The sequence below is a fragment of the Peromyscus maniculatus genome, chromosome 5 (genome assembly GCF_049852395.1).
Source record: "Peromyscus maniculatus bairdii isolate BWxNUB_F1_BW_parent chromosome 5, HU_Pman_BW_mat_3.1, whole genome shotgun sequence".
Lineage (NCBI taxonomy): Eukaryota > Metazoa > Chordata > Mammalia > Rodentia > Cricetidae > Peromyscus > Peromyscus maniculatus.
Window position 1 is genome coordinate 56,321,229 of NC_134856.1, and position 22,196 is coordinate 56,343,424.

General features: G+C 51.3%; 1 protein-coding gene, 1 long non-coding RNA gene and 1 other non-coding gene across 9 annotated transcripts in view; 2 read left to right on the forward strand and 1 right to left on the reverse strand.

Annotated features, from left to right (window-relative positions):
* Positions 1-925: 925 nt before the first annotated feature.
* The window catches only part of Acsf3 (acyl-CoA synthetase family member 3), a 39,518-nt gene continuing 18,247 nt past the window's right edge, over positions 926-22,196 (forward strand). Inside the window, exons 1-6 of one of the 7 annotated variants that reach the window (XM_076572244.1) lie at positions 929-1,032; positions 6,340-7,018; positions 7,906-8,061; positions 9,321-9,475; positions 11,516-11,661; positions 12,989-13,098. In XM_076572244.1, the coding sequence (XP_076428359.1) occupies positions 6,365-7,018; positions 7,906-8,061; positions 9,321-9,475; positions 11,516-11,661; positions 12,989-13,098 (1,221 nt within the window). In that variant the 5' untranslated portion in view covers positions 929-1,032; positions 6,340-6,364. Of the gene's footprint in view, positions 1,071-1,160; positions 1,459-6,339; positions 7,019-7,905; positions 8,062-9,320; positions 9,476-11,515; positions 11,662-12,988; positions 13,099-22,196 lie in introns of those variants that run through there. The other 6 variants (XM_076572243.1, XM_076572246.1, XM_076572245.1 and 3 more) reach the window with 6 other exon arrangements.
* LOC121829459 (uncharacterized) lies at positions 8,180-11,513 on the reverse strand. Its single transcript, XR_006072293.2, has 3 exons — positions 11,379-11,513; positions 9,037-9,257; positions 8,180-8,548 (listed from the first exon to the last, which is right to left on the reverse strand). It is a non-coding gene; the product is annotated as an uncharacterized LOC121829459 (long non-coding RNA).
* LOC121829913 (small nucleolar RNA SNORA11) lies at positions 20,411-20,539 on the forward strand. The gene has a single exon (XR_006072965.1). It is a non-coding gene; the product is annotated as a small nucleolar RNA SNORA11 (small nucleolar RNA).

Genomic DNA, 22,196 nt, shown 5'->3' on the forward strand with positions numbered 1-22,196 from the left:
ACAGTGGCATCCTGAAGGTCAAGAATCCCCATTTGACTGACATGGAGGTCTGTGAAGCTTCTCGGGCTGCTGCAGGTGGTGGAGCTGTCTCTGGCTTTTCTGCCACTGACAAAAGGACTCAGTTCTAACATTCAGTGTTTTCCTTTACTGTACAGAAAGTGTAAGATTCTACCCTAAAGCTGGCTGTGGTGGCACAGACCTGTAATCCCAATATTCAAGATGCTGAGGCAGGGGGATTGTAATGAGTTTGATGCCAGCCTATGCTATATAGAGAGACCTTGTCTCAAAATAAAGAACAATAAAAGACCCTGCCACAGTTCCTGCGAGGAGGAATTCTCACACAATGTGTGACAAATTCAAAAATCACCTTTAAAATGCAGGCTCCCAGCTGCAAGCCAGGGAGCCCCTCTTCAGGGACCAAGGGATCCACTTATATTCTATTTGGAGAAGATGTTGTCCACAGCTGTATAGTCCTTCCTGCTGCGGCAATGATGGTGCCTATTAAAATAAACATTGAGGGTTGAGAATATAGCTCAGAGTTGTTGGAGTGCATGTGTGAAGACCTGGGTTTGATCCTCACCACTACATAAGCCAGATGTGGTGAGACAAGCTTGTCATTAATCAGCACTCAAGGGGGTAGAGGCAGTTCATCCTTGGCTACATAATGAGTTCAAAGCCAGCTTGGGCTACATGAGACCCTGTCTTAAAAAATAAAAGTTAAAGCTGACACAATGCAAGCAACCCACAGCACTTAATCTATCAGGACAATGGATCCAGAGGTCTGGTGACGACTGTCAGGCACCTGAAGGCCACCCTCTGGCAGTCCTGCACAGACCAGTCTTGGTATGTGAATAAACCGGAACGCTCGAGCCCGGAACTCATTACCCAGGCTATGCACACAGGGACAGATTAGGGAAACGGACACATTTCGCCTGCGGACATTTTTAGGTGTAGGACTCATTCCGGGCTGATCCACCCTCCTGGCTTCTCAGGCCCGTGCCCCACCCCCCAGTGACCCCCATCTGACCCCAGGTGAGCGTGTTGCAGAGAACAAGAAAGGGGGTGTCGAGGTGAGCTGGAGCTGATCGGGGATAGTGGGAGCTGTTGGGCAGCTGTCTGTCATCGCGCGCGAGAAACTTCTGCTGTGTGTTAAACTCATGCCCTTCTCCCAGAGCTGAAGTCTTAGCGGAGCTTCTCCCTTTGATTTGTTTACGCGGAGCACCACGTGGGATGCAAGTTCCCAGAGGCATGGCTCCGAAAGGCAAATGGGTCCCGAAAGCAGACTATGGCGGCGTGGGCAGGACAAGTGTGCCTTCAAGGAAGGCTGCTGGACTTGGAAGCGGGACGGGGAATTTCTCTAAAAGAAAAGTTGTTTTGATTTTCATCCCGGGAGGGAACTTGTTTGTGGCCGACCACTAAGACTTGTGGGAGGCTCCAGATGTTGCTGCAGGAGCACAGGTGAGCCTGTGCTGTCCCTCAAGGGAGTAACTGTAAACGTGAGTGTTCTAAGTGTTCTCCCCAAGGCCAACGTGATTATTGTGAAACAGGTCTCCCTGCTGTTCTTGGACTTGAGATGGATGTAAACATACCTTTCCATGGCGTCATTTTGAAATTTTAGGGGCGCCGGGCGGTGGTGGCGCACGCCTTTAATCCCAGCACTCGGGAGGCAGAGGCAGGCGGATCTCTGTGAGTTCGAGGCCAGCCTGGGCTACAGAGCGAGATCCAGGACAGGCTCCAAAGCTGCACAGAGAAACCCTGTCTTGAAAAACAAAAAACAAACAAACAAAATTTAGGGACAGGGTCTCTTGTATCCAAGCTGGCCTTGAACTTACTATTTAGCCAAGAGTAACCTTGAACTTCTGAACCTCCTGCCTCCACTTTGCCCATTTTAGGTGGTACTGGCAAATGAGGGCTTCCTGCATTCGAGGCAAAAGCACTTAGCAATACACCCCCAGCTCCCAGATGTCTTTTTTAAATGATAGTTTATTATGTAGAATGGATATAGGTTTTAACATCTTTTTTCCTTTTGGTTTTTTTTTTGTTTGTTTGTGTTTTGTTTTAATTTGTGAATGCTACTTTAAAATTGTAGTTTTGACAGTCCTTAAGCCACAGGTATGACATGGCATTCTCTGGCATCCCTGGACCTGCAGGGGATCGGAGGACCATGCACAGCCAGGTGCTCTCAATAGACAGACTTTGTTTTGCTCTGAAGAGCTGGCTCTGATGGGGTGAGCTGGGAGTATGTATCAGTGCTTGGACCAGGCTCGTGCCTGAAGACCAAAGCAGCTTTGGAGGCCTGGGCCAGTCCCATTTCCACGTATGGGAGAGTAAGGCAGTGCCTCAGAGGGGACACGGTAGAACTTATAACAATTGAAGGTGGTCCAGCAATGCCTCCCAGCATGTGCACAGCTGCCCATACAGGGTTCAGTTTGCCCTTTCCCTCTGCCATCCTCCCCGACTGACCCCCCCCCCAGGGTCGGGGTATCCTCCTCATGGCTGTCACTGTTCTTCCTGCTGTGGGCATCTTCTCACAGCACTGGGGCCCCATGGGAACTGTAAGTCTGTTCCACAAGGAGCCTGCTTTGACACCTCAGTGTCTGTGCATGGTAGGAATGCCACCAACCTTCAGGGCTGAGGCCTCTGCCCCAGAGGGCAGCGGTGCTGTAAGGGTCCATGCAGGCGTCTGCAGCTGCATAACCAATGCCTGCTCTGAATCTTGGGGCCATGCTGCTATGTTGCTTTTCCTGGTTAGCCGTGTTGACTCAGCCCTACCACCTCACATGATATGGTGGTGTCAAAAGCGGGGTACACAGAGATTAGTGGAAGCCAGCACCCTGTTGGACCTGCATATTTGAATGTCTGTGCACGATCTGCTTTTTCTGAGGACCGTTGGTTAGTTTCAGTTTAACTAATTACCACTTGTGTGAGCATCCTATGTGCACATCTTTTTGCACTAAGGTCATAGTGTTAACATGGGGGAAGGGTTTCAAGTATTGGTGCTGCTGCTGAGAGGGCTTCTCTCTCATGACTCAAGCTCTTGGTCTCCCCAGGTCTAGAGGCCTAGATCAACACTGCTCTCCCATGGCCTTGTATGTTGTTCTCGTGTGCCATAGTCTCTCGGGGCAGCTCTTCATCAGGAACCCGGCCCTCGGGGTTCCTTTGTACAGCTCCCTGGATGCTGATGAGCTCCCACACCTGGGTGAAGGGCAGGGGCTACTTCCCCAGCGCTCGGCTCTCCAGGTGCTTCAGGAGAGTCGTGCCATTTTGGAGGCTGTGGTGTAGAATTGTGGGGGAGGCTCCTGGTGTCTCACACACAGCAGTTCTTCTGTTTGAGTTCCTCTGTTTTCTGTTCCCTTGTGCAGAGACAATGGCCGAATACCAAATGTTTTATCCTTCCCATTCATCCAGAGCATTCTGAGACATCTCACACTCTAACCCACAGGAATCTGGCCACAAGTCTTTAATTCTGAAATTCCACACAGTAGGTCTTCTCTTTGAGTTTCTCTTGGTTTTGGCATCTCCGACTGTAAAACAGATAGAGGAGAATTTGTTGGAGTGAGACTTAAAGCTTCCTCATTTACTTTATGCTCCCTGACTTCTGGAAGCCCACACGGTTGTCAAGTTCTTGGCTTCTCTGGCCTAACCTTGTATAAGTGGAAATCCGGGGTGTGAACAGGCCAGGAGCTCTGAGCCCTTGTGGAGGAGCGCGGAGAGCAGCTGTGGACCCTCGCTGCCTCGGCTAGACTGCAGGTGTTCTCCAGGGGCCAGTGTGCTTGAGAACTGACATGTGCAGAGCCAGTGTGCACAGGGCCTCCAAGCAGCCATGAGCTAGACTCCTGCACAGAGGAGTGAGGCCGAGTTTCCCTGCTCTCTTGACCAGAGTGCCTGGCTAGAGGAGAAAGTATCTAACCCCGGCAAGGAGCCAGGGAAACAAAGTCATACCCAAAGATCTCGAGCACAGAACAAAAGTTAGTTCTAGGAGTATTTATTGATGGAGAATTTGTTTTGTTAGATAAATTATTTAACTATTAAGAGAACAAAGATGTCCTAGTGTGGTGAAAACATACCTTTAATCCCAGCACACTGGAGACAGAGGCAGAGGCAGGCAAATCTGAGTTTGAGGCCAGCCTGGCCTACCGAGAGAGTTCCAGGACAGCTAGAGCTACATAGTGAAACTCTTTGTCTTTAAAAAAAAAAAAAAAAAAAAAAAAAAAAAAAAAAGAATGGGCGGGGTGGTGGTGGCACACGCCTTTAATCCCAGCACTCGGGAGGCAGAGCCAGGCGGATCTCTGTGAGCTCAAGGCCAGCCTGGACTACAGAGTTCCAGGATAGGCACCAGAACTACACAGAGAAACCCTGTCTCAAAACAAACAAACAAAACAACAAAGCTACTTTTAGTACCAGTAGCAGATAATGATGTGTTGGTTTGCCCCAGCAAGTTAATGAACGAGAGAAGCTGTCAGGGTATGTGTCAGAGAGAGCATGCTAATGGAGACAGACCTCACAGAGGGAATGCTACATGAGGTCATTCTGTGAGATGTGGAGGGAACAGAAGGGAGGTGGGGCAAGGTATGGTCATTCTTGCCTTTGTCCTTCTCCTGGGCCTTCTAGGATAGTTCGGGCCTCTACCTTTCACCCCAGAGAGCGCCAGCTGTTATGTCTGTGGGGGAATGTTAGACACATGGCCTGGGACGCTGGCAGAGGTCTCCTCAGCAGGTGTCTTTATTGACCTCTAGCACCGAGTAATGTCTAACATTCCAGCGCCTAGTGCCTCTGTAAGAACAGGTCGCAACACCGTCAGCTCACCATAAACTCGGTGATGAGTCACTTCCTCCGGCTCAGTTACTCCTGCCAAAGCAGGTGTGGCCTCTTGTCTCCTAACTGTGATTGGGGAGGCTGTTCTGATGAAAGCCGCAGTGATTGCTGGGTAGGTGTAGCAGAAGCCAGAGGGCCTCAGTGGAGAGTGATGTGTTCTAACTGCTGGGGGCCAATTAGATTGGGGATGGGGGCTATCTTCTCGCTGCCAGGCGCCTAGGCAGGGATGACATGTGACATGAGGGTTATAGAACCAAAGGAAGGGATCTTGCTACTAGCACTGGGAAGCAGATCTGGAATATTGGGTGGCCTCTGGACCTGTTAGATGCCATATGCAGAGCCAGTGTGGAAGTATGATGGCCCCTCTGTGTTGTCCTGGAATGGACTTCAGGGTCCCCAGAGGTGATAGCCCATGGAGCACCCCAACAGAACTAAGCAGTGACATCTCCCCCTCCCTGGGCACTCTTTTCTGCTTATTTCAGTTGTAATTTAGTAGTGGTTTTTGAGAAGACAGACTGAAGAGTTCTCTTTCAACCTAAAGGGGAGAAAAGAAACAAACTGATACTCCCTGGCCTGTGACCTTGCCTTCCTAAAGCCCTGCTGGGTTGCAGTTCCTGAATGGCTACCCTTTGGGGTGTGCTGGCGAGAAGCGGCAAGGGTGTGTACCAGACTTTTTCTTTTGGGCCACCAACCCGCTCTCAAATCATGACATGGAGACTTCATGTTAATTAAGCATGCTCGGCCTTAGCTCTTATTTTAATCTGTTTTTCTTTATCTATGTTTTGTGTTGGGGCTTTTTTTACCTTTCTTTCTGAATGTCCTGCTTTCCTGCTTCTCACATCTGGCTAGCTGGCGGCTGCCTGGCTTCTGGCCCCAGGCCTGTCCCTCTCTTTCTCCCTCATTCTCTTCTCTCCAGCCTAGATTTCCCCTCCTACTTAGTCTCTCTGCCCACCAGCCCCGCCTCTCCCTCTCTGCCTAGCTATTGGCCATTCACCTTTTTATTAGACCAATCAGATGCCTTAGGCAGACAAAATGAAACAGCAACACAATTTTACATAATTAAACAAAGGCAGCAGAAACAAATGTAACACACCTTTACACAGTTAAAGTAACATTCTCAGCAGAAACAAATGTAACACACCTTTACACAGTTAAATATTGCACAACAAGGGTGCCTTTTGAGTCCCTGTGATACCTGCTTCTACTGACTAGTGATTTTCCAGGCTCAAAATTCCCAAATCTCCTATTCAGGATTTACCTTAAGTATATTTTATTTGGTTTTCCTAACTTAAAATTATTTGGAAATTTTGCATGTTTTTGAAATCTTTAAAGAAACTAAATAAAAAGCTAGACGCTTTTTAAAGATGTTGTATGATTAGGAGTGTTAGCCTCTCTGTTTAGGGGGTGCTACGTTAAGAGTTTCTGCAGCCTTTTGGGGTGTTTGGAGGGTATATTTTAAACCTTGCTGTGGGCAGGGTTTGGGTGACCCCGGCAAACGCTCACACATTGCACTCTCCTCCCCAGCCCAGCCCAGTGGTTTGTTGGTGTGATGCCACCCCTCTTGACGCTGCCCTTCAGGCGTCTCGTCTGGTCCCTGGCCTCCAGTCAGCTGGCTCCCAGAAGACACAGAGGACATAGCCTCCTGCATACAGCTCCAGAGGCCCGCCCAGATGGGAATGCCCCAGTGTTCATCCGCGCCCTGGCCTTTGGGGACAGGATTGCCCTTATTGACAAACATGGCCGTCACACCTACAGGGAGCTTTATGACCGCAGCCTTTGCCTGGCCCAGGAGATCTGCAGGCTTCGGGGTTGTAAGGTTGGGGACCTCCAGGAGGAGAGGATTTCCTTCCTGTGCTCCAATGATGTCTCCTATGTTGTAGCTCAGTGGGCCTCCTGGATGAGTGGTGGGATTGCCGTCCCACTCTACTGGAAGCACCCTGAGGCCCAGCTGGAGTATTTCATCCAGGACTCCCGGAGCTCTGTGCTCGTGGTTGGCCAGGAGCACCTGGAGCGGCTAAGTCCAGTGGCCCAGAGGCTGGGAGTCCCGCTTCTGCCCCTCACGCCTGCCATCTGCCATGGAGCAGCCGAGCAGCTGGTCCAAGAGAGGGATTGGCGTGACCGGGGTGCTATGATCTTCTACACCAGTGGGACCACAGGGAAGCCCAAGGGTGCCCTGAGCACCCACCGTAACTTAGCAGCTGTGGTGAGTGCTGGGTGTGCTCCAGAGGCCTCTGCTTCCTCCCCTCTCACTGTCCCAGCCACCACTGAGTAGGGTCCAGACATGCTTTGCCAAATGACCACCAAGACTATAGAGTCGCATAGTCAGGCTGTGTGATTAGGTTGGGATTTGTAAGAGCACCCTAGAAACAGGAGCAGCTCCTATGTCGGCTCCTGCCTTGTGAATTACCTTGTATTCAGTCACTTCCGGAACCACCTCAGCAAAACCCATCAGTCACTCACTCCTTGTCTGACTCCGCTCACTTTCTGAGAAGTTTGTGTATGTACAGTGAAGTCTTCTGTGCAGTAGAAGCAATAAAGGAACATGAAAGCCAACACACAAGGAAGGCAGCAAGTGATCCCGGGCTCTGGTGCGGCCAGCATCCTCGGATGGTCCAGGGAACACGAAGGAGCCTTGTCCACATGGCTTCTCAGTGAGAGCTGAGGATACGCCTGGACATCTGCCTTGTGACTCCTGTTACAGCTGAGTGGGTGACCAGGGTACAGGGACCACAGGTAGGCAGCTATGCTAGGCTGGTGCAGGTTCAAACCTGAACTCTGCTGCAATCTGTCCTTTGCAGGGGACCCTGCTGTGGGCAGCAGTACCAAAATCCCACCTCTGCCTTCCACAGTGTCTGCAGAGCCTGTTCCTGGGCTTTCTAGGGTCTCTGCAGTCTCGTTAGGTGTCTGTGTTCCCTTCCCGTGAGAAGTGGGAGAACCCAGTTACTTCCCTTCTTCAGAGCCACAGAAAGGAAGGAGCGAAGAACCCTCTTTATTCCCCCTTCTCCCTCAGGATCCCCGGGACCACGTGTCTACCCGTGCCATGCCCACACCCTCTCATCCCTGGTCTTAGGCAGTGCTATTTCCCCACAGGTGACTGGGCTGGTCCATACATGGGCATGGACAAAACATGACACGATCCTTCATGTCCTCCCTCTGCACCACGTCCACGGCGTGGTCAACAAGCTGCTCTGTCCGCTCTGGGTAGGAGCCACCTGTGTGATGCTGCCGGAGTTCAGTGCTCAGCAGGTGAGTCGTGACCCTGGTTTTTTAGCAGCCCAGTGAATTTCTGTGTGCCCCGCGACCAGTGACTACAGGTTGGAGGGTTAAAACAGCATACATTTATTCTCCCAGCTGCCTGGTAGAGCCAAAACCAAGGTATTGGAGGGAGTTCCATCGGAAGGTTCATGGAGGTCTCTGCATCTTTCTTCTTATGGCTTCTGGAGGCACCTGCTCCTGGGCCCGAGGCTGCATCTCCCCATTCAGTGCACCTAACTCTAGTAGTCACCTCTCCTTCATGTCCCCAAATCACTGTGTGTCTAATCAGCATTATTTCCCTGCGTCTAGACCCACAGCTCGATGCCCTCTACAAGTTCAGGGAACAGGACATGAGAAGCAGGCTGTCCTCTGTCACATCTTCTCTGGTTCCACTGCAGAGGAACTCCTGCTGGAGGACCCACAGGAGTCACTCCCCCCCCCTTTCCAGCAGACAGGCATCAGGGACATGGTGTTGGCCCTGTGGAGGGGAAATGACAGTGAGTCCATCATCACTGAGAGTGGCAGTCTCCAGAATAGCAGCTCAAGGACACTGCATTAGAACAGGCTGGGCTCACACTGTTAGTGACTTCCACTCTGGGAACTGGAAGGAGCAAGACTTCACCTTTGTTCTGGCTCTCGGGACCTTGGCCTGTCAGTGTAAGACACCAGAACCTCTGGTCAGTCTCTGCAAGGTGAAGATGGTTGGGAATTGGAGGATTGAGGAATTGACTTTTTGACAATCTGGAATTTTTAATTCATGAGCCAGACTCTGCCCTTGCCTGAGATGATAACATGATACTATTCAGTCCTGTCTTGCATGCCTCATACTGATTATATTGAAATAAAAACCCAACTGGTGAGAAATTTAAATGTTTTTATATGAAATCTGATTAGAAATTTATTAAGGGGTAAAATGGCAAAGTTCAGGTGAAGCTTTTTGGGTAAGTCAACAGACCAGCCTCCTACCTGTGTTGAGCACTGTCCAGATTCCCAAGGCTGCCCCATGGTGTGGCTACAGTTGAGCTAAGGTTGCTTCTGACTGCAGTTGCTTCTGGAATGTTCCTCCTCATAGGCCAGACACAATGTCCCATGGAATGTTTCAGTGTTACAGGAGTCCCTCTGAACTGGAGGCCGCTGATGGCCACATTCATCTCACCCAGGAAACAGCTTCCATCAGTAGGAGAGACCTGAGATGGAGACAGGCTGTGCTGTCTTCTAGCTGCTGAATGCTGCTTCCCTTTTCCCTCTAGGTTTGGGAAAAGTTCTTGAGTTCAGAAACTCCACGGATTAATGTATTTATGGCAGTGCCCACGATCTACAGCAAACTGCTAGATTACTATGACAAGCATTTCACACAGCCCCGTGTCCAGGATTTCGTGCGTGCAGTTTGTGAAGAAAAGATCAGGTGGGTGGAAAGAGCTCATATCCCCCCCACCCCGGCCCCATGAAGCTTGGTGGTCAGCAGGTATAACTCATTCTTAGGGTCTGCCCAGTTCTCTCCCTTTAAATGGTGGCTCTGTGCATACGTGTATGTTCTGTCCTCTGCCTGGATTCATATTCTCTCTCTCTCTCTCTCTCTCTCTCTCTCTCTCTCTCTCTCTCTCTCTCTCTCTCTCTCTCATCTGCATCCCATGTCTGTCTACCCCTGGTACCTCTGTCTCTCACGTCTGTCTGCTTCTCTGCCTGTGGAAGGCTGAGGACTGAACCAACCTCTTCCCTGGTCCTCTCTGACTTGGCTCTGAGACCTCCCCTCACTCTGCCCCTGCTGCTGACTGTCCTGCCTCCCCCCCTCCCCGCTTCGGGACAGGCACTTCTCACAGCCGTGAGCTGAGGCCTGTGGGCTGTTCAGTGGTGTGAAGTTGCCCTTCTCTGTCCTGTGAGCCACGGATATCATTTCTTTCCCAGCTTTATGTCGAAATATGGTTTGCTCACTAGAAGTGATCATAGTGTGGCTTACTTGATCATCACACACAGACCAGATCCACATTTCCAGCAGGTGTGGGCTAGGGCGCTTCTCTTCTGCCAGAGGGACAAGGATGTGGCACATGGGAAGGGGACTGAGGCTGGCTGACGCACTTGCAGGGACAACTCTGATTTAAAACTCCAAGCTGAGTTAGGACAGGGCCTGACCCTGATGTTTCCACCACCAGCTCCAGCTCAGGCTGTTGACCAGGAAGTGATCCTATCTTACTTTGGAGATGAAAGAATCCTCACATGGCGTCAGTTTTTAACAGACGCTCACTGATGCTATCTGAATCCTCACTCTATTCACTCTTAAAGAAAGTATTAAATCCGAAAGAAAGAAAGGAAGGAAGGAAGGAAGGAAGGAAGGAAAGGAAGGAAGGAAGGAAGGAAGGAAGGAAGGAAGGAAGGAAGGAAGGAAGGAAAGAAAGAAAGAAAGAAAGAAAGAAAGAAAGAAAGAAAGAAAGAAAGAAAGAAAGAAAGAAAGAAAGAAAGAAAGAAAGAAAGAAAGAAAGAACTCCAAGCACGACTTATGTGGGAACCCAGCAGCCTGGGTTCCTGCCACACATCTGGGCTCAGGGAGCAGTGCCTTGTATCCCTAAGAGACTTCTGGATTATCTGAGACAAATGTGTTAGCATTGCATTTTCGCTCTGCTCTTACGCTCCCTTTCCAAATGCTTTGAGGAAATCAGAGCCCTGCTTCAGAAGCTGCTGCTGATGGCTGCCTCTCTGGGCCCCTACCCAGGCCTGTCAGCTGAAGCACTCGGGGGCACCCAGTGCTCAGGAACCAGAGCTGGGGAAGGATCAGTAGATCCCACCAGACCCAAAGAACCACAGGCACAGTTGCCGTTTCTGAAATACAGAATCCTCAGCAGACGAATGAGACGTCGGGGCTCTTGTTGGCCATACACCTCTGGAGGAGGATGGGGCTGGTTCCTGCTTCAGTTTAGATGACACACAAAGGACCTTCCTTTCTGCAGGTGCCAGGCCATGGGGTTGTAGCAGAAAGCAGCTTAGGGACTTGAGCACCACCCACCGCCTCTGCCATTGTAGCCTCCAGTTGCCGGTCCCCTCCCCCTCCCTCGCCTCCCCTCCCCCACCCCCGTGTGTCTTCCAGCTTCAGCAGCTCTGCTCACACAGCACCTACCTCCTGCAGTGTTGTGGCCTTTCCTCCATGAGGCACGCAACCATCGCCACCATCCTGTCGTGATCACTTGTTTAGGTTGGTGAGCAGCATCGTAATTATTGGTGGTATCACCAAAGATGCTGCTTTAGCTAACATCCCTTTGAAAGGCCTGCTTGAATTTACAGAAACACACTGAAAAGAAACTTCTTTAAAAACTCACCTTTATCATGACTGTTGAGTACAGAGATGGGAGAGGACCATCCCACGCACCCGGTCTGCGCACTCACAAGGAAGTGTGCGTGCGTGTGAGCTGCCCCCATCAGAGCTAAGTACGCCCCTTGTGGTCCTGCTGCCCAGGCTGATGGTGTCAGGTTCGGCTGCCCTGCCCGTCCCCCTGCTGGAGAAGTGGAAGAATGCCACGGGCCACACGCTACTGGAGCGCTATGGCATGACGGAGATTGGCATGGCCCTGTCCAACCCCCTGACGGAGGCTCGCCTGCCAGGTACCGGCTGCCCCACAGCTGTCCCCTTCCATTCCCAGTGCCCTACGTGTGACCCCCGGTCCACCTGTACTCTGGTGAGAGGGACACAGAGGACACTGTCCTCTGCAGCAGGCTACAGGGCCAGAAGCACCTCCTCGAGGTGACAGCCGCCCTCTCCCCTTGTCCCCTTTCTACCACAGAGCAGAGGCCACAGTTTCATGGGTCCTCACTGCATTTTGAAATGATTAATAATGCCACACATGGTCACCTTGATTTTTAAAGTCTTAGAACCCCGAAGTCAGAGCAGGAAGGATGCTGCTTAGCTGTCTCACTGTGGTGGTGACTCACTCTAGAGGGGAGGCCTAGGCCCCTCCACACCTGGAGCCGAGAACGCCCTAGAGCATCTGCTCCATCGCCATGCATGCCTCCTGACCCTCTGCGAGGAACCCCCGCCATGGAGGATCCTACCTAAAACAGGGACAGTGCAGTCACCTCACGAGGAAGCTGAACCCAGGGTGCAAAGTGTCTGTGTGTGTGTGTGTGTGTGTGTGTGTGTGTGTGTGTGTGTGTGTGTGTGTATGTGTGTGTGTGTGTGGTTCACTAAGTTGCCACTTGGAAAACTTGTCCTGTCACAGACCCCCATTAGCTACAGTGCTTAAAATAAAGACCCTGAAACTATAAAGTGAATTCTCAGGAGAAAGGTGTGCTTGGACATTGGCCTCATTCCTGGGTGTGGTGACCTGTCTGCTCTCCACTCTGTTCCTGCTGTTCACGTGTTGGCCCCAAGGCACGTGAGCTCGGGGGCCCCCAGGCCAGCAGCAGAGTGATGCTTCAGCACAGGGCATTGCCCAGGAGTGGGGGGGCTTCTGGACACATCCCTACCGGCCAGATTCTGTCTCACCCTTGCAGGAGGAAGTGTAATTAAAAAAAAAAAATGGGGCAGCCCAGTTTACAGGGAACCCCACCCGCTTCCACCTCCGCCCTTTCTGGGACGCACCAGTGGCCTGCGTTAGTCAGTTCCTGCACACATCCAGCTGGGCGGCCTGCTCTCCTCGACTAGGCAGGAGCAGTGAAGAGTCCACCGTGGCAGTTCCAGGCCATATGAGCAGCAGCGAGTGTCTCTGGTCGTGCAGCAGCAGCTACCATAGTGTGTCAGTGAGGTTTGGGCCGGCCTTTGGCCGGCTGCTCACATGCACCGTTTGCCACCCTCCGCACATCTTTCCTTGCAGTCACCAAGCATGTGATCCACTCCCGACAGTGATCCCAGTGTCCCATATACACGAGGAAGCATGTCCCAAACCCAAGCATGCAACTATCCAATTCCTACCTCCCTTCTCGTTTCTCACAGGTTCTGTGGGGACCCCACTGCCAGGAGTGGAAGTACGCATCGTCTCAGAAAACCCGCAGAAGGGTTCTCCCTACATCATCCACGCAGAGGGAAACGAGAAGGAGACAAAGGTGAGGTCATCTTTTAGGGGTTCTTCCCCGCCGTACCGGGGGCAGCCTTGGACAGGATCGATGCTGAAGGCTGTGACTGGGGTTATAGGCTAACGTGTCTGGGCCTCACCCATGAGAGTCTGCCAGTACCCTCCCAGGAGGGAGCTCAGCCTGGATGTATGTGCCTTGCTCCTAATTGCTGGTTCCAGCTCCTCCCCATAGCTCTGTCCCTGGGGGACATCCAGAGGGGTCATGTGGGATAGCACAGCAGTAATTCTCACAGACTGGGCCTGTGGGAATGTTGAGCTGTCAGGTGCTGGAGCCACCTGGAGCCCTGTGTGCTTAGGTAATGCGATGCTTCAACTCCAGGAAGGTGGTTCTCAACTCTATACATGACTCTTAACTTAGCAAGCATGGACAAGAGGAGGATGCTCTCTTCTCTCATTGAGGATTTTAAGAGCTAAGAACTGGGGGACTTTCGAGATGGCTCAGTGGTTAAGAGCACTGACTGTTCTAGAGGACCTGGGTTCAATTCCCAGCACCCACGTGGCAGCTTACAACTGTCTGTGACTCTAGTTCCAGGGGAGCTAATATCCTCACATAGACATACATGCAAGCAGAACACTAATGCACATAAAATAAAGACAAATAAATCATTTTTTAAAAAGAAAGGAAGACGAGCTAAGAACTGATCGTAAGGAACCTCAGCCAAAGAGAAGTTTAAGATTCATAGGAAATGGAATTTTGACCTGAAAGGCAATGATTATCTCAGAGACTGGCTGGGTGTTAGGTGCTGTCACCCTGGGAAAGGCGAATGGGCAGGGAGTCTTGTGTCCTCCCTTGCGTCCCTTCCTTCACCCTGCTGACGTCTTGCTGGCAGGTGCTCCAGCACTCCCTGGAGTCCACCCCTGCAGAGGTAGCTGTTAAGGTCTTTGTGGGCCTGCCCTTACTAACCTTAGCCTCCACCAAGGGAAAAATGCTTGCTGGTGTTCCTGAGAGCAGGCGAGTGGGACCTGGTGGCTCTGAGCTTGTCTGAAAAGCCAGTGATGTCATGAAATGTTCTATTGTCCCAGGAACACTTCTCACCCCTTCCCTGGTTGGGGGTGGGGGTCCGCAGTCTCTTGCCTGCCCTGGAGCTGTCTCAGTGCCTTTCTCTGGACTCTTCCTTCTGTGGTCAGCCTTCTCTGAAGGATCACCTTCATCCCCTGACCTGACCAGATGTCTTATCTCCCCTGACCACAGGCCTCCTCAAGCTGGCCCAAGAGTCCCCCTTAACTGGCCCTGCCTCTGCCGCCCTACATGTTGAAATGTCTGTAATCACCACACTTTCCCTGGCTCTTGAGCCTCTGTCCTGCCCACCTCACCCTCAGCTCAGGTAGCAATGCACATTCAGGCCACCTGCCTCTGCCCGGCTTGAGCAGTCCCAGGCCTCTGTGCATTGATGGATTCTGCCAGGGAGGGTAGATGGAAGGCTAACAGCTACGTCACAGCGACTCTTCTCTCTCAGGCGTCCTTAAACAGTGGGCCTCAGGAACACCTGCTCTTTGGAAAACGGCAGAATCATTGTGAGGACAGGGTGGGTCGGGGCAGGAAGGACAGCTGCGTGAGGGTGAGATGTGGCTGCTTAGCACCTATACAGCAAGCTGCTGCTCACCTGAACCACCGTGGCTCGCATTTCTTCGGCTGATGCTGTCTGCAGAGACCTCTTTCCTGAGACACACTTAAAACTGAAAGGATCGGCAGCCAGCCTGGGACAGCTATACTCAGGGCTTCAGGGATGGGGGTGGCTCGGATAGACTCTGAGAGGTAAGAGGGGTGCGTGCCAGTGTAGGGTTATCATGGGGCTAAGATTTATAGCAGCTGCTCTGGAGCCCCAGAGCAAGTGTGGGCCCTCATTCCCTAGAGATCACCAGCCGGGCCCCCTGGATTGAGAGTCCGAGATGCCCTGAGACTCCACCAGATGGCAGGCAGAGTGGATGCTGCCAGGGCCAAGACGAGTCTGCTCTCCTCCAGCAGTCATGCGAAGGGCACGGGCCCGCTCTGGCACTCAGTGTCTCCCCCCAGCTGGCCGGGGGGCCCACATCATCCAGCTGCACTCCAGTGCCTGGAGCTGCCCTCGTGCAAGGGCACTGAGAACCCGCTCGGGCACCTTTGGCAACTGAACCCTGTTGTGATGTCGTGTCTGGTCAGGTTTGCTTTTGGCTGTCACGAAAAGATGGTTCTCAAGACTTGAGAACCAAGTCTGGCAGATGGCCGCCAGGCCCTTGTGCCTGAAGCAAGAGGCAAAGCCACACACCTGTGGTATCTGTCAGTGAATGGAAAGCGCCCACAAAGAGAAGTGTCAGGTGGGGGCAGGAGGATGCCCATGTTGAGATCTCACCTCCACACCTAGGCCTAGATTGTATGGGCTCGTCCACGGCCACAGCCCCCCATGGGGTGTCTGCTTGGCCCCAGTATTGTCAGTTCTGAGTCTGTTATCACCTTGCTGATGGCTAACTGCCTTCGACATCCTAGTCCACCGTTGGGAAACTGGGTTCCTAGCTAGAGATGGTAACGATGAGAGAGAGAGAGAGACTCTGTCTCTGTCCTCTGTCTCTGCCCATGCACGTGTGTGTACATGTGTATGTAGTGTACAATACACAGATACTCTCAGCATTTTGAGCTGAGTTCATACATAGACACTTTGTTTGCTTGCTCATACTTATAAGTCGTAAGCCATTTATCTGTGAGGCTTCCAGAACCTGACTTTAAATGTTGGGATTTTTCTCCCCCTAATAAAAGCCCCACTTGTAGTCAGTGATTTGTGCCCGCTGTGCCCACTGTCCATGTGTGTGGCATGGGGGACATGCATCTGGGGCTGCTGCTGGTAGCCTGAGAATGTCAGCCTAGCAGGTGGAACTTCCTGTGGGCACTGCCCACTGCCTTCTAGAAGGTACTTTCTACCTTTGTTCAGGGCTGCAGCAGGCATCTGCCCGTATAGTCCTCTGTGCTCGACCTCAGGGTGTGTGGCCTCGGCCAGGTGCTGCCTTTACAGGGGACTGATATCCCGGCCCCTCTGGCCCGGGATGGCTTCTGCTCTGACCGTGCATTCCACCTCACTGAACCAGCTGTGGCTGCTGTGATGAGAGACGATGCCTTGTTGGTGTGACCCCTCATGAGCATGCTGTTCTGTGCCGCATCCCGAGCGAGCAGTTGGAAGATGGGATGCTGTTCCTTTGAGTATGTGCCAACGTGTGGCATTTTGACAAAGTCAGATTCTCTGACTTAAAAGTTTATGACTTTGGACTTGGGTGACTCAGTGGTCGAGTGCTTGATATGCACAGGCCCTCAGTTCCACGAGTAGTCACATAAACAGCTAAAGCCTAGGACTTACCTTGTGCTCACCTCGAAGTCTCTTCATACCCCTGCCGTGGTTAGGAAAGATCAGATCCGTGGTGAGGGAAAAAACAAACAAACCCCCTTACCTTGTCCTAGTCTATCTCGGAGACAGAGGACAGGCCTGTTTTCTGTGGTCAGTGAGGCCGTGTTGTTACTTTGAAGGGGCCATCCCTGTCAGCCTGCTGAAGGAGCTACATCAGCTGGCATCCTCTGGGCACTGGAGCCTGGCAGGAACACTAGGGTGGTCACTCGTGACTCCTTGCTGTGGATTCCCTGGCCTTTCTAAACTCAAGGATCCTTGAGGATACAGGCCCCTAAACCAGCAGCTGCCTTAGGTCTCCGATCCTCAAGAGCTTATCCAGATATCAGCCTGACACCGTTACAATCTCAGGAGGACTCTGGGAGGAGGGGAGGGCGGGAGTGGCCTGTTCCCGATCTAGGCGGCGGTGTCAAAGCCTAACAGCTCAGGCTGTGAGTTGAGGCTTTCTTCTCTGGATAGTGGCCCTGTGCACCATCCCATTTGAAGTGAGAGGAATGGGCCTCTGGATCCTTCAGAAGGGAGCCAGTAGAAGAGGAACACTCACTACATGGCAGGGGTTCCCAAGCCTGGTCCTCATGCCGGAGACCGCTGCCTCCTCACCTCTCCTGGAGCCTAGTTAGCTCCCTAGCCCACCGCCCTCGGCTCCATGCGTCATAGCCAGTGTCCCACGTATCTGCCTCCCGGCAGCCCGGCTTCCTGAGTCCCGCAGCTTGGGCAGGCAGTGAGGCTCTGGAGGAACACTGCCTGCCCTCCCCCCTGTGGACAGGGCTCCCTCTAAAGTTATTCAGCCTTCACAGGTCCCTCCGAGTGGAGGCTCGCGGGGCTCCCCGAGCCTGACCCCCGACTGTTGAAGAGGTGAATGCTCCTCCGTGCGCTGAGCCCGCTTTGTTGGCCCTGATGCATATTTCATGGGCCTTGGCTCTCCAGCTGGCTCCTGCTGCAAGCCCTGTGAGTGCATCAGGCTTTGTCTCTTTATTTATTTATTTTTTATTTTCTCAAATTGCTCGCTTCCATGAGAGCCAAACACCAACCAGCGACAATAGGGGTCTATCAACAGATAAATGGCTGCACAGCTGTGGATAATGCCACCCTGTAAGCAGGGCCTTTACACGGAGCTGCTTCTCTTGCTGAGGATGCAGCAGTGATAAGGGTGGGCTGGGGGCAGCAAACTTGCTTCTCTAAAAAAAATTAATTAGCTCATCACTTCTCCACACGCAGGCCATCGCTCTGGTCAGCAGACTGCTCTGTTGTGCCCTCTCGCTGTGGCCCTCCCCACTTCCTTTCCTACCTCCTCATCTCTGCCCTCTGTCCTGATGTGCCAACTGCTGCACCTGCCTCATGTGGAGGGGTCAAACATGGGCGTCCTTTACCTAACAGCTCTTGCTTCAGATGGGGATGACCACTGCCAGGCTGTGTGTCCTGTGAGATGTGTGTACTTAGCCTCTCTACACGGGGCTATTTAGGAGACAGCTGATCCCAAGTGAAGAATCTTCAAACCAAAAAGCAGGTCACTTGCAACCAGCTTGGATGGCAGGCAGCTTAGCTTCTCAGCGCCGTCCCACCCCCATGTTTATGAGTGTTTTGTCTGCATGTCTGTCTGCACCAAGTGCGTGCCTGGTACCTGTGGAGGCCAGAAAAGGACTTTGGATTCCCTGGAACTGGAGTTACAGACAACTGAGGACTCAACTGGCTTGTTAAGAATCCAGCCCAGGTCCTCTGGAAGAGTTGCTAGTGTTCTTAACTGCTGAGCCGTTTCTGCAGCCCCGATCATTTCTCCTGAGTGTGGGGCCTGCCTCCCCACATGCCCTTGGAAGGAGTGCTTGGAAATGGGAGGCCCTCGGGGAGCACCCTGCCCCGACTTTTCTCCTGTCGCCTCAGCCCTCTCCTCTGCCGGCACTGTCCTGAGAGCCTCCAGCCCTGCTGATTCCCTGGGAACCGATTTCTCTCCCAGGATCTCGGGGTCTCCCTGCCGTCGCCCCCAAGAAAACAAATTATGTAGTTTAGTACGGCCTGGGCCTTGATTTTAAAGTACTTCGCTGAGGTGTGATTCGTGTACGGTTCACCCTGTGAATGCCCTACCCAGTGGTCCGTAGTGTTTGCACAGGGTTGTAAACCTCTCCCTACTCACTCGCCTCCTGGGCCCCAAGCTACCGCTGACCTACTCCATTCCCTATTTATTTCCTATTGTTTAAATAATGTCGGTGGATACGGAAAACACATTTGTTGACATTCAACATCGCTTGATGGACAAATTCTGAGCAAATTAGATAGAAAAAGGACGTTCCTCAACCAAAAGTCCACATCCTACAAACTGCAGCCAGCGTCCCCTGAATGGGGAGAAGCTAAAGGCCTTTCCTTTACAGTCTAAATCAAGTATAACTGGTTTTTGTTACTCATCAGCACAATTCTAGAAGATTTGGCTCAAGTATCAGATACAAAAATAAAAGCTACCACACCTGGAAAGGGGAAAATAAAATTATCCTGTTTACAGGTGATAGGAAATTATATATACACAACCCCAAAACACTATCAGATCTAAACAAAGTCAAAAGTTGCAGGATGTACAATCAGCATTTCCATACACTAATAGCTATCTAGGAAAAAAAAGTCAAGAAAATAATCCCAGTATAATACCATTTAAACAGTTATAAACTAGCGCCACTGAGATGGTTCAGCAGAAGCAGACACTTGCTGCCGAGCCAGATGACCTGAACTTGATCCCCAGGAGTCATGGTGGAAGGAGAGAATTGACCCCTACCAGGTATACTTTGGCTTTCCCATGTCTACCCATTCACCCAATTAAATAAACTACTTGGAAATAAACTTAACTAGGGAGGTAAAAGATCTCTACACCGGAAACTGTAAAACATTGATAAGTTGAGAAAAGCAGGGCTGGAGAAAATGCTCAGCTCTTAAGAACATGGCTGCTCTCGCAGAGGACCTGGGTTTGGTTCCCAGCACACACATGGGAGCTCACAACCGTCTGTAACTCCAGTTCCAGGGGATCCAACACCCTCTTTTGGCCTCTGAGGACACTCCAAACTTGTGGTGCACATAAGTGCATGTAGACAAACCCTCATACATATACAGATAAATGTTTAAGCCCATACTTAGAGAGATACTGCTTCTAGTTTTTTAAAAGTTCCAAAAAGACGTTTTAAGAAGAAGACTGTGTCATCAGTAAATGTTGGAAAAACCAGATGCCCACACACAGAAAAACAGAATCAGAGCAGGGGTGGGGTGGGGCTACACACCTGTCGTCACAGCACCTGTGAAGCCAGCTTGGGCTTACGTAGTGAGTTCAAGGCCAGTCTGTATTGCAGATAATCCATAGATATTGATAAAGGAACTATTTATTCAGAAATTATTTTGGGGAGAACAACTCACTGAACAGAATAGGCAAAATCGTCAGAGTCCTGGAAGGCTAATATCCTGTCCCATGCTGTCCCTACCTCCTGAGTTAGTCTGCACCATCCAAGCCCACAAGGGAGAAGAGGGCCAGGTGTACTGCCCCTCATCTTAAGCTAGCCCCAAGGCCACACCCTAGGGGCTGGTACTTGAAGGTTATAGGTGGAACAGGTACCTACTATAAGTCCGAGTCACTTATTGGGGTGCTAACTCAAAAACAAGCAAAGATCCAATGAAACCTGACTGTATGAAAGAACCAAGTCTAAGTGACAGGTTCTTAAATGCAGCATCAGAAACTGAAATGACTAGAGGATGGGATGCTCGGTAACAGTGGTTTAGGCAGAGATGATTGGATACAACTTCAGAAACAGCAGGCGAAAGCCAAAGTCAGTTGCTGGGATCCGGTTAACTAAGAAAGCTTCTGCCAGTGAGGTGATGGTGAAGAGATGGAGGACAGAGTGGGAGGGAATACGTGGGAACCGTGCATGTGACAAGACCGAACATCTGGGGGTGTGCTCAGAGCAAGGTGCCTGGAGAATGGCTCCTCTGTTTATTACACACCCAATAGAAATCTGGTCATTGTGTGAGGAGGGTTACAGAATGCATTGCCTTCCTCTGAGCACATTAATGTCGTACACATTGAAAAAAAAAAAAAGGACAAACATCTGAAATCTAGAAGGAACTCTGCTCACTGGCAAGGAGGTAAGTAACCCTGTTGAAAGAGGTGAAAGACCCGAATAGACACTAATTACAAATTGATATCCATGTGGTCAACAAGTATGTGAAAATACTAATATCACTAACTGTCAAGGGAATACAAATGAATGCCTAAGTAAATGCCACTCTTCTGTGTTAGAATGGCAGCCATCAAAAAGACAAAACACAGCTGGTGAGGATGTGAGGGGACCCGTGCTCACTGTGGGATCGTAAGTTAGTATGTTCTTAGTCATTCTGGAAAGTTTTTTTAAAAAAGGACTAGATCCAGCACCTATGTCTGTCTGCCAGGGAGGCGATGTGTTTGCTACAGCACTGTCCACAGTAGCCAGTGAATAGCATCAGCCTCGGTGTATAGCTCAATAAAGAGGACGTGGCATGTGTGCACAGTGGAATACTGAGGACCATTCGGCCTTTGAAAGGGGGTACACTGGGCATGCCAGTGAATGCCCATATGTTGAATCCTGAATTCCAAGTCTGTCTGGGGTACATGGTGAGACCTGATCTCAAGAAAGAGGGAAGTGCTGTTATTTGGGGAAACATGGGTGGTACTGGAGGACATCCTTAGCCAGATAAGCCAGGCATGGAAGGCTAACACCCACTGCTTGTGGAATCACAAAAGCAGATGTACATGGATAGAAGAGCATGGTGGGAAAGGCGGGGAAGGATGGAAGATGCAGGAGGGGAAAGTTCCAGAACTGAACACTCAAGAAGCTGTCATCATCCCAGAAGGTCAGAGCAGGAAGAGGTATCATGAAGGGACCTGAGGTGACATTTAGGAATGGGATGTCTTGTGTGGGTCCCTGCCTCCTTGTCATTTGCCCTACTTCTGGGATTCCAGCATCTTCCAATGTGGCTCAGCCACAGATGGACCACGCAGTCCTGAGTGTACATGTATGTAGGAGTCAGGTCGGGCTGTGCCGCATTTGCAGCTGACGGGAAAGAAGGGGCCAATGCTGCTGACAGCCTCTGGCCAGCAGCACAGCCCGGAAATGGACTGGGAATCCAACTGCTTCCCCATGGGTGAAGTATTTGTTTCTCGTGGTGGCTAAGCATGGTCCAACTGTGACACCGTAGCAAGGTTGTACCCTGAGACAGACAGTAGCCCAAATCCTCCCAAGCACAGTTAGGACTGAGGGCATCTGTCTCTGTGGCCTTGGACATGGTGAACCTGTTTGAGGTGTCTGAGGAGAGGGTTGAGCTCAGTCTTGGGGAGCTAGTGTCCTAAGGACCCTGACTCGGCTGTGTCTCTGGGTACCGATGCGGTGATGAAAGCTGGTTTGACACCCAGGGAGCGATACCACACATCAGGAGCCCAGAGCATCCATGTCTGAAATCCAAGTTACCATGGCAGATGAGCCACAGCCAGATTTCAGAAATGCAATATGTTGAGAGTTGGGGGGGGTCAGACATGTATCTCGGGGCTAATAAGCTGGTATGCTTCCTCTGGGAATACGTGTCTATTGTTTCTTACTGTATGGAAGCAGAAATTAAGATTCAAGGTGATGTCCTGGTTAAAGGTCCCCGTCCCTGCTGCCTGCCCACCACATGAGCCAGGCACTGATCTGGTGTCTTTGGG